Source organism: Orycteropus afer, unplaced genomic scaffold (assembly GCF_000298275.1).
Source record: "Orycteropus afer afer isolate SDZICR_OR568_19922 unplaced genomic scaffold, OryAfe1.0 scaffold00067, whole genome shotgun sequence".
In the NCBI taxonomy this organism is placed as follows: domain Eukaryota; kingdom Metazoa; phylum Chordata; class Mammalia; order Tubulidentata; family Orycteropodidae; genus Orycteropus; species Orycteropus afer.
Genome location: NW_006921654.1, coordinates 6301106 through 6313292, shown reverse-complemented (window position 1 = coordinate 6313292; position 12187 = coordinate 6301106). Strand labels below are relative to the sequence as shown.

Below are 12187 nucleotides of genomic sequence, written 5' to 3'. Positions count from 1 at the left end.
AGTCTTCCTTTTTCCATTTCTTAAATAAATATGTAAACACGCTTTCTTATTGCCTTTCAATTTTCCTTTAACCCGATGTAAGTTTTGATTTGAAAATCGACCTGTATAACCTGACTCTACTGCACAAATTCCTTTCTTATAGCCCCAGTCACACAGTAATAGAGAGGCAGGGTTAAATTTGCACGTGGCTGCGTAAATTATAGGCAGGATGTCCATAGTAAGGAAACCAAAACCAAACCCGCTGCCAACTAGTCGATTCCGGTTTATTGCGACCCTATGGGACACTAACACCGTTGGGTTTCCAAAACTGTAATGTTTATGGAAGCAGACTGACACATCTATGTCCTGCAGAGCGGCTCGCAGAACTGCTGACCTCTTGGTTGGCAGCCGAGCGCTTAAACACTGTGCCACAAGGGGTCTTTCCATAGTAAAGACTAAGGGGAGGATTCTCTGACAGTAAAAATGACGATAATGAGATAAATGACCAAATCTACATTAAAAGCATGCCCTAATAGATTTAAAAGGTGCTCTGGTGGTGCAGTGGTTAAGGCATTTGTCTGCTAACCAAAAGGTCGGTGGTTTGAGCCCACCAGCCGCCGTAGGAAAGAAAGATGAGGCAGTCTACGCCCATATAAAGATTTCCAGCTTTGGAAACCCAATGAGGGTCGCTATGTGTTGGAATAGACCCGATGGCATTGTGGTTGGTTTGGAATCGATTTAAAATTTCTCTAAGAAATTCTAAAGAATTTTGACTTGGAGCAAACGTGAATTATTCTCTGGAGGGGGAGGAAGTGGAAACATGAATTATTACTATTTACCTCTTTTTTAGTGAGTAAGGTGAGAAGCAACTTAGGAGACAAAGACGCTGCAGATTACAGTGCAGCCCCAATACTAGGAGCAAAACTTTTATCAGTCCCCAGTGTCCCTTCATGAATCCAGGAAATAACAACCCTCACCAAGTGACCAGAGGCTGCCCTCACCGCCGCTTTGCCCCTAACCTTTTCTGGCCCGCTTCCTCTCCGAAAAGAGCTGTGGTGGCACAGTGGTTAAAGCGCTCGACTGCTAACCTGAAACGCGGCGGTTCAAACCCACTAGCCGCTCTGCAGGAGAAAGACGTGGCCGTCTGTTTCCTTCAAGATTTATTGCCTTCATACCGTAAGTGGACGTTCCCTGACTACAGATTGACGTTTGGCTGTGGGAATAGATTTTGGTTTTCCCTCCTCAAGATGGCAGCCGGAGCGTCGGTGCCGGCGCGACGCGCTAGGCACTCTGGGAGCGGAAAAGGGAGGCCGCGCGGCGGCGGCCGAGAAGGAAGAGGAGGAGCCCAGGCCAGGAGGAGCCGCGGGAGCCGCACCGGTGTTCGCGGGTCGCCGAGAGCCGGGCCTGGCCGTTGGGGTGTGTCGTGATGCCGGAGCTGGCGGTGCAGAAGGTGGTCGTGCACCCCTTGGTGCTGCTCAGTGTGGTGGATCACTTCAACCGGTGAGCGGGCGACGCGGGGCGGCCTGGCGGGGCCGGAGGTGCCGCCGCTGCTGAGTCACGGGCATGCTGGGGACGGCGCGGCGGATGCGGTCGCGCTGGGGGCGCTGATGGAGTGGGGTGCGGCCCGGACTCGGCGAGGGGCCGAGATTGGCCCCCGACTCACGCAGCGGGAGTCATCTAGCATCACCTCCTGACCCGCGCCCTAGCCGGCATCGCACTGGGGCTTGACACCTCGGTTCCTTTTACTGAAGTGTTTTTGGTTCCAGAGTATGGGGGTGGGGGCCGAGCTTGAAATGGCCCTGAGCCTCCCAGACCTCTTCCCCGTTTGCCACCCAGTTCGGCCTCTTTCACCAAAAAGAATGTGTCTCGAAGGGGAAGGCTCTTCAGACTCGCGCTTCAATACCTCTGAAGGCTGTCACCGAAATTCCGTTCTCAGCGCTCTGAAAGGGTTACTGGACGGGCTGTGGTTTTAACCTGTGAAGGGTTCTAAACGGGAATCTGGTTCTATGATAAAACGCAGATAAAATGTCAAGTTTTTCTTTAAAAAAAAAAAAAATGCAATGAGACCGACTGGAGATTTTGACAAAGGTAAGAATGTCACAGTCGTTTGATATCCTAGTTTATCGAAGGTGTTCTTCCGCCATCCCTGCTTGTTTTCGAGCTGTTAATCCTGCTAGACCTGTTCGTAAGTTTTACGAGATAATTACTTGAATTGGCAAATGAGGAAACCCAGTTGGGAGCATGTGTGAAATCATAGTTGCCAAGTGTCCCATTCTCCTGCAGCTGCTGATTCTACTAGAGCCAAAAACAAACTCCGAACTCCAAGGGACTTAGGGTCCCCAGTTCAGTTCCATTGCTTTGTAGGACCCTCAGCCTAACAGGATACGCAGGCGTTTCTACTAGATGGTAGTGTTTTTCTCCCAGAGGATACTGGAGGAGCTAATGGAGTAGGCACCATTTCCATTCTGTTTCGTAAACTCAACAAACACTTGTTAAGGACATGCTGCAAGCAGACTACAAATGAGGGCTTTTAAAAAACACAAATGGATTTCCGTAGACCAAAAGAAAAGCCCACAAATGTGAAAGTTTCCTTTGAATTGTGGAAACTAAGTGTCTTAGGACGTCCCAAAAAACCACAGATACCATGAGTTTCAAAGTTAACTTTGTTTGAGCCAGACCTCAAACTTAGGAAGCATTTATAAATTTACCCAAGTATGTGTATAAGAAATATGTTAAAATTGAACCAGTATAAAATTAGCAACTGGGGGGTGGGTGTTCATTTCACCGTGGCTTTTGCCTTTCCTTTGAACATAGGGTTCTATTGTGTCTCTGTCTCACCTATGTTGTGGTTATAGGAGAATTGAAGCCCCTTGTAATGAGATTGTGTAAGTGAAACACTTACAGCTCCCCAGAAAATCAGGAGGTTTTGAATGGGAGTTTTGAAGTATAAATCTTCCTCATTCATTCAGCCCCTTTCACGTGGCAGGAGTCACTTAGCATTGCCCCCTACCCCAGCCGCCACCACGCTGGGGCCTGAGAGACCCCTGTTCCTTTTACCAAAATAGTTTCAGTTCCATAGTGTGGAAGTGGGGGCTGAGTTTCAATGGCCCTGACCCTCCCAGGCCTCATACCCATCTACCACTTTATTCAGCTTTTTTTCACCAAAAAGAATGTGTGTCTTGAAGGGAAGGTGCTTAAGTCAGAGAGGCCCTAAATGACACACACACTTCTGCGGCAGAATCACTTACTGAGCCACTTACAGACATGGAATAGACATTCTAGAGTTTAGCAGCCTGGAGGCTGGACCACAAAGTGGTTCTGCTCCAGCATCTTTATCCCTGAAAAGTTTTAAGGATAGAGAAGATGAGAAGGTTCAAAGGAGAAAATGGCAAAAGAAAATAAGTTAAATGTGATATAGCATAACTGAAATGTGTTTTTCAAATAATACAGAACAGCATTTTGAAACTCTGAAGTTCTGGAGAATTTTCATTTTTCCATTTTAAATTTCTATAAAGTTTAGATTTTTTCCGAGCATGTATTGTTTTGCAATCAGTGATGAGTAAAAAGTGCTAGTGTCCTGAGTTTCTGTTAAGAGTGATGGAAAACTTTGGAAACAAACAGAGGTGATGGTTACACAACTTGTTGACATAATTAATGTCAATGGATTGTACATATAAGAAAGATTGAAATGGTAAATGTTTCATTATATACATATAAACCTAAAATCCAAACCCATTGCCAGCAAGTTGATTCTGACTGATAGCAACCCTAGAGGACCGAGTAGAACTGCCCCACAGGGTTTCCAAGGCAGGAGCTCTGGTAGCATAGTGCCTAAGGCACTTGACTGCTAACCACAAGGCTGGCGGTTCAAACCCACTAGCCACTTCTCGGAAGGAAGGTTGGACAATCTACTTCCGTAGTGATACTGCCTCAGAAACCCAAGGAGGGGTCGCTGTGAATCGGGGCCGACTTGACAGCAAACAACAACAATCTTTACAGAAGCAGGCTGCCATATCTTTCTCCTGCAGAGCGGCTGGTGTGTTCAAACTGCTGACCTTTCAGTTAGCAGCCAAGTGCTTAACCACCATGCCACCAGGACTCCTTGTTGTATATATACTTATGACAAAAAAAGTGCTGGTGCGCAGTAGTACATAATGCAGAAAGCACTTGCACTCTTGCCTTTTTTTTTCCTTTTTCTTTTTTTTGTCATGTTCATAAATTACAGAGAGTCCCTTCTTAAAATGGGGGTTCCATTTGGACAACTCTATCATATGTCAATTCTAGGGTAAGTCCAACAAACACCTACTACCCACCCCCCAGTTTTCATTGTTACTGCCTTTTATTATCAGTATCTTTATAAATTCTGTCTTTGAACATCTGCCAGTGAGCATCTGAGAATGGTAACATAAGCAAATTATGTTTTGCTACACTGTATATAGTACCTATTACTAAAGATAAAATGTACAAAAATGACTGGTGAATGTGTTTCATTGTAATTCAAATAGTCCTAAATTGAGGACTACCTGTACTTGTTGTATTTATTAGCATTTAATATTAAGAACTGATCTAAATATGACATTCATTTAGTGGGATTAGTTCCCAAGTAAACTTCACAAATCTGCACCATTGGTATTTCCCATTGAGTATCTAATTGTTCAGCTCACTCTCAGGCTGTGTGTACCTGTCCAGACTGACCATCTGTTTTCTCATTCAGAATAGGCAAGGTTGGAAACCAGAAGCGTGTTGTTGGTGTGCTTTTGGGGTCATGGCAAAAGAAAGTACTCGATGTATCTAACAGTTTTGCAGGTAAAAAATAAATTGTACATTTTTCTAAACATGGTTAAAGTGACAATTTTAAAAGAAAGAAAACTATTGAATTCTTTTTCATAATTGCTAGAGTTTATGGAGTCTAGAAGCTGCTTACTAAACGAGGTAGTAAATGTTTCGCCTTGCCAGACATAAGGTCCCTGTTGAGCTGCTCAGCTCTGCTGTAGCACGGGTGCAGCCACAGACAGTGCATGCAGCAGTGAGTGTGGCTCTACCCAGTAAAACTTAACTTGTAAAATAAGCAGCCAGGTAGATTGTCAGTCCTTTAGGGAAGATAGAAGACATTAATCTTCTGCTCTGGGCCATGAATCTTTGTAAGACTATAGACTACATTGTGTTGTATAATTCAAGCAACAAAAACAAAATAATTGCTGAAGTGACCTCTGGACTAGAAGTCACTAATTCAGATGTCTAAAAGCATCAGCCAATTGCCCAGTGACAGATAATAGAAAGTAATGGGGCTTACAGCAAATCAAAGAGCATGTGTCCTTTGTAAAGGATGGAGCCCCTATTTGGCTCCAGCTAGTTGTAAGTTCCCTCCCACCCCAAGAAAAGCTGAAAATAGGGATTTTTATGTGAAATCTCCCAGTTTGTAATGAGGGCAACTGAAAGAAAAAAATGTAATACTGTCTTGTACAAACCACACACACACATGGATCATTTCTGGACTAGGGGGTGTGACTTCTGCTCTAGATTCCGGTCTAGTATGCTAATCTTTTTTTTCTTTCTTTCTCTTTAGTCCCTTTTGATGAAGATGACAAAGATGATTCTGTTTGGTTTTTAGACCATGATTATTTAGAAAACATGTATGGAATGTTTAAGAAGGTCAATGGTAAGTCTTAATTTTCTTAGAAGGTGTTAATGCATCACATTGATTTGTGTGGGTTCCCCGCCAAAAAAACTATGCACTTTTCTTTGTTTAATATCAAAGGCCCTTTCATTTAACCAGACATAATTAAAATTAATGGTAGGGGAGGAATGAAGGAATGGGAAACTAGAGTAACAGTTTCAGGCCAGATAGATTGCCTAGGTTTGAGGGGGAAACAGAAAAGCAGAGCACTAGCACAGAAACCCCACCTGCCCCTTGGGCTCCACTAGGGTAAGTAGATCTCCCTGTCTTGTACATCATTTTCATTTCATTTCATTACCATAGCTGTATTGCTTTCAAAATGTTTATTCCCACAACACTCAATGATGCCGTCTGTGTGACTTGAACTTCATTGGTTTATATATTGCCTTGGAATTGCTCTCTAGTTGTTTCATGTATTACTGGTCTTCTAAACTAGCCTAGGATATGCTTGTCTCCAATACTGCTTATATTCTGAGAATCCTGTTTTTGGGTTTTAGATAATAATAGTATGTCAGGGTTTAAAATAGATGCCTATAATTTTCAAAAAGGTAGAGGGAATAACTATTAATACTCTTATCCTTTTGGGGGGAGTTATATAGATCTTAGTGCTACAGTTAAAACCCACTATTATTTTCTTTCCTAGCTAGGGAAAGAATAGTTGGGTGGTACCACACAGGCCCTAAACTACACAAGAATGACATCGCCATCAATGAACTCATGAAAAGATACTGCCCAAACTCAGTAAGTGCTGTTTTCAAAACTCTTGAATGCCATTCTTTGCTAGCTAACTCAAGCTAAGAGAGTACCCTAGGAAGGACTTGGGTAGCAATTCATTTCACAGCTTTTCCCCTCTGCTGCGCTAATGTGTAATATTCTAGATAGTATACTATACCTAATGGGTTTAAGAAATAGAGTTAAACACCTGCCAAGTGCCATGTATATGAGTTATCTTACTTAATCCTCTCACTAACTTCAGAGGATTGTTATTCTCTTTAACAATGAGCAAAGTGCAATAATGACCAGAATTACTGGTCAGGTGAAATCTGGCGAGACTCCCAATACTATGGCCCTGGAATACATTCTGCGCCTAGAATAAAATGTACCCCCAGGGGCGGGCTCTCAGCCCAATAGTTAACAGCCCAATGTACACGCAGACCACTCAACCCAGGATGACGCACCTACATACTCTATGGTAACACATCCCTTAGAGCAATAGACCCTAGGACACTGAGGACCAACATTCAAATTGAGGAAATGCAGGACAAGCAGGAGTGCATAAATATGAGGGGCATAGGGGGAGGGTTACAGGGTAGGGAGGGGAGGAGACTGGGTTAGGGCTGGACATGGGGAATGGGGAATGAAACTAAATGTACTTGTTACGTTAAATGTAAAACAAGCTCTTAAAATTAAAAAAATAAATATAAGAAAAGTGGGCTTCAGAATGGTTAGTAAGGTCTGGTGAATGGAGGGACTGGGGTTGAAGTGGTGGCTGTCAGTACTCCAGTTTCATTGTTACCTTACCACCACACAATACCATTGTTTGTGGATGGAGGTGAAGAGCAAGAGTAAATGGTGAAATCATGGGAAATGTAAAGTCCCATTGCTGGAAATCCTGGCTCATTTCTGATTGAATTTGAAATCGCTTCAGTAATCATCAGAAGCATGGCTGTGATTATCTCTTAGGTGATGGCTCTGAGGTGCTGTGCTTATTTCTCTGCTAGGTATTGGTCATTATTGACGTGAAGCCAAAGGACCTGGGGCTGCCCACAGAAGCATACATTTCCGTGGAAGAAGTTCATGATGTAAGTCATCTTGCTATGAGCCTGGGAGACTGGATTTGCTGCTTATTTGAAGGTTGTTTTTCTATTTTCAAGTCAGTAGATCTTTCTGTAACAGAAGTTTGTTGGTTTCTGTCAGTAGTTTGATCTCGTTTTCTTCCCTTGAGTTTCTGAATCACCCCGTTTTAGAGTGTCGTTTACAAATGAAATTGAGGCCCCAGAGCCATTCACAGCAAAAGAAATGCAGAGGCTGCCGAGTTTAATCTTAACTCGAGTGCCACTTCTACTGTTGAGCCACCTCTGTGCCACTAACCCTTTCTCCTTGAAGATGTTCAGTCCCTGTAGAGACTACATCACAGGTTTTCAGATTGAACGTGCGAGACCTGAGTGATCATCTGACACGTGAATGCTCAGCTCCACAGCATACAGTCCTGCTGGGCGGCTCATTAGCAGGTGCTTCTGCCATAGAATTTAGGAGCTGCTAAGAAATAGCTTCTGTTTCCTGCAAAATTGAACTTAAGTTCTAGGACAGGACTTGATGTAAAAATATTTATGTGTTTTGTTGTGATTCCAAAATATTTGTACTTAAAATATCCACCAAAGGACTTGATCTTGAATTTCCTAAAATTAGTCTATAGGATGGATTTAAGTCAGTTTTGGCTGTTGTTGTTGTTGTTGTTATGTGCCATCGAGTCGTTCCCGACTCATAGCGACCCCTCCTTGGGTTTCCGAGGCAGTATCACTACGGAAGTAGGATTGCCCAACCTTCCTTCCGAGGAGTGGCTGGTGGGTTTGAACCGCCATCCTTCTGGTTAGCAGTCAAGTGCTTTAGCCACTATGCTACCAGAGCTCCCAGTTTTGGCTGTAGATATGTAGTATTTATCTTTATATTCGATTTTAAGATCTGAAAAAGATACTGTACATTAGTTCCCTAGAAATTTTACTTCCCTTTAGTGCTGGCCTCCTGTTTTCTCTTTTTGCCTTGCTAGATCTACATTTATTACCCAATTGTAATACAGCCTTTATCCCTGGTCTTTATACTATTGTTTTTAAGTTAATTTTTCCCTTGCCTCTTTGTAAAAGCAATTTGAGATTACATACACGCACATAATGCAGCAAGATTTTTTTTTTAAAAAAATAGAAACTACAGGTAACATATAAGATCATGTTACAAAATTAAACCAGAAAAGAATTAGTCCCTGAAAGGGCATGCTGTGAAGTTCGGCAAGATTGAAAGGCCTCGGCTTTCCTAGCATCTTAGCATCCAGAGCAAAAAGGAAAATGCCATTTGCAGGATTCACACTACCCAGAGTAAAATATCACTTAACAGCACTGAGAATAAAAAAAGTGATTTGACCAGAGTCACACAGCAGCCTCACCATGCATGGCAGAGCCAGGCTTTGAGCCCAGGGAGTGTGGCTGCCTAGTCTGCTATCACCACTGGGCTGCTTTGCAGACACTGGACAGCTTTACAGGGGAGGCATGGCCTCTTGTGGCATTAGGTCTGAGAACGATTTATCCTGAGTCCCAGCAGGAAATCACCAGGTGAACCACATCCCCAACATCTCCCAGCCTGACCCTTTGATAAGTTCTAATCAGGAAGTTAGTTACTGTGATTGTATTGTTTTGGGTACTCTGTTACAATATGCTTCAAGGGACAAGAGTTGGTTTCTACCATGAGCTTGCCTAAAGGACAAGTATGCTATAGACTGCCTGTTTTAGAAAGAACTATATACTGGAAAGATCAGCTTAACCTGAGTGTCATCCCCACTGTGGGCTTGAGGAAATAGCAGGATTTACCTCAGAATTGAGTGGCACTACAGCATACAAACAAGCATACTTTGTCACTGAGCAGAGGCACAGTTGTAGCATGGAAAGCTTTCACAGCGAGCTTTACTCACCCTCGACATGGGAAACTCTCAGTAATGGACCTATGAGATGATCTGACTTGAAGCGGTAGAATAAAGGTGTATAAAAGAAACAACGCTGTTTGTTTGTAAGTAAATAACTACAGTTAAGCTTCCTCTCCCAGGATGGAACTCCAACCTCAAAGACATTTGAGCATGTAACCAGTGAAATTGGAGCTGAGGAAGCTGAGGAAGTTGGAGTTGAACACTTGTTACGGTGAGACCTTGTTAGTGTGGCCTCAGACCTGTAAGCGGTGTTCTCTGCCAAGTTCCTACTAGTGGTCCAGGAGGCTGCCCTGTGTCATGAGTAAGGAGATCTGCATTCTCATCTCAGCCCAGCACTAACAGTTCTATGATTCTGAACAAATCACTGCCCTCTCTGGACTTTTCTTACCTGTAAATTGAAATGGCTGAACTAGCTATTCCCTTACAACTTAGTGGGTAGCACACCTTGCACAAAAATGGACGTTGACTGTGACAGGAACAAATGTATGCAATAAATTGCAGGCATGCCCTTTTCTGGTGTGTGCCCTTTCAAGAGTAGCCAGTTTTCTGCAGAGAATCTACATCTTGAGGTTTTGAGAGGGGTTTTTTGGATTCAATTTTTAAATTCTATATTTCACATACTGGTTAAAACTTTACAGCTGCTAACCAAAAGGTCTGTGGTTCAAACCCACCAGCTGCTTCACAGGAGAAAGATGAGGCAGTCTGCGTCCATAAAGACTTACATTCTTGGAAACCCTATGATACTCTGTCCTGTAGGTTCACTGTGACTCGGAATCAACTCGATGGCAGTGGGTTGTTTGTTGGGTTATATTTGAGGTGTCTAACATAGTTCTTTCTAGCTCTAAAAATGACTGCAAACTGATTTAAGTCGTCCTGAGGAACCGGGAATTGCAGTAGAGTGTTTGATGATACAGCCAAGAGGATGTGATTGGCAGAGCTGAAACGCTGACCCAGACAATTTTTTTTTTAAAGTGGAAATGGTTTCATTTTAGCTTTTCATTAATTATATCTTGAAAAATAGATGTACTGCGAGGAAAAAACAAAATTAATGTAATTTATACTCAAATCTTTATCAAACGGAGAGGAAGCAGCGTTTTCCTTTGGAAAACATGCTGCTCTCCACAGAGCTGGGTGTTCTTAGAATGTGAGTGCCCCTTGATCATGTGGTACACTGACGCTTTTCCTGCCTTTCTTGTGGGTATTCCAGAGACATCAAAGACACGACAGTGGGTACTCTTTCCCAGCGTATCACAAACCAGGTCCATGGTTTGAAGGGACTGAACTCCAAGCTTCTGGATATCAGGAGCTACCTGGAGAAAGTGGCCACAGGCAAGCTGCCCATTAACCACCAGATCATCTACCAGCTGCAGGATGTCTTCAACCTGTTGCCTGATGTCAGCCTGCAGGAGTTTGTCAAAGCCTTTTACCTAAAGACCAACGACCAGATGGTGGTGGTGTACTTGGCCTCATTGATTCGCTCTGTGGTTGCCCTGCACAACCTCATCAACAACAAGATTGCCAACCGGGATGCAGAGAAGAAAGAAGGGCAGGAAAAAGAAGAGAGCAAAAAGGATAGAAAAGATGACAAAGATAAAGATAAGGAAAAGAGCGATGTAAAGAAAGAAGAGAAAAAGGAGAAAAAATGAAACATGTAGCTTTTTTAATTTGTAAATTAAAATCGTATAAACTAAATCAGTGTGCCGCTAGAGGGTTGTTTTCACTTTAAGTGCTTTTTAAAAAGCTGTATTGATGAGCGCTCTCTGCCTCAGGTCACTCTTGCTGTGGTATTACATGGAAAGGAATGGATAGAGGGACTGATCTTGTACCTAAACTGCAGCTTTGGCTGGTAGGAGAGTTGGGAATATGATAGTTGGCTCAGGCTAAAGATTGTGTGAGAAAAGTGAAGAAGAGTACATGTAAAATTTGGTACTGTTGATTCTTAACAAAACCAAGAGTTGAGTTTTCCCAGTGTTGAAAGACTCTTGGAGTTGTTTCTGGCAGATGCAAAGTTGCTAATGGAACACATGAATTCCCTAAGTGCTCTGCCTCGTAACACCTTGAGTTCTGACCTCTGCATTGAGAATACTGTACCACGGGACCCTTTGGACCTGTAGCTCTGGCATCCACAGAGCTTGGGATCCTGCTCCATGTATTGTTTACCTTCAAAGATGCAATTAAATGGCTTGGTTTTTAAGTCTGTGTTTTAGTTGTTTTTGACTCTGGGAGGGAATAGTGATCCACTGTTTTCAGAAGTACGTAAGATAGTCTTCACTGAAGCTGCATTAATTTAGACTTAAAATCTTTTATGAAAGATAGGTCTCATTTCTTTAAATAACACCATGCAGTCTGCTAGAGAGAAAGCTCCCAACTGAGCCCAGAAGACCAGGCTTGAATTTGGGCCTCACATTCTTCATTTGTAAAGTGGCAGGCAAAGTCAGTTATCTCTGACAGCCCTAAAGCAGCTTTTCATAAGGACATTCTTCATGGAGTGGCTGTGAGCAGATCAGGCCACAGGGTAAATAGGGATGTTAAGGATGGAGCAGCGTTTCCCCAAATACCGAAATAAGACGGTTAAAGAAGGTATGTAGTCACTAGGTGGACAGCAGTCACTTGGGTATTTCCATTCTTGGGTGGTTGGCAGCTCTTTCACAGTTCTCTGACATACCATGTGGATTATCAGTTTTCAAAGACTTAAGAATATAATAAAACAACACTGTAACTAAGTCAACTGACTTTCATAAACCATCCCATCATGTTAACTCACTCAATGCTGTCGAGTTGGCGCCTACTCATAGTGACCTCTCCTCGAGTTTCCAAGGCGGTATAACTATGGAATTAGA

The 12187-nt window shown here is 43.0% G+C and overlaps 1 protein-coding gene across 1 annotated transcript; it reads left to right on the top strand.

Moving 5' to 3' along the window:
- The first annotated feature begins 1405 nt into the window (after positions 1–1405).
- On the top strand, positions 1406–10993 carry PSMD7 (proteasome 26S subunit, non-ATPase 7). Its single transcript, XM_007940316.2, has 7 exons — positions 1406–1479; positions 4694–4785; positions 5546–5638; positions 6300–6397; positions 7378–7458; positions 9467–9558; positions 10555–10993. The coding sequence occupies exons 1-7, from the start codon at positions 1406–1408 to the stop codon at positions 10991–10993; spliced, it is 969 nt and encodes a 322-aa protein (XP_007938507.1).
- The last annotated feature ends 1194 nt before the right edge of the window (positions 10994–12187 follow it).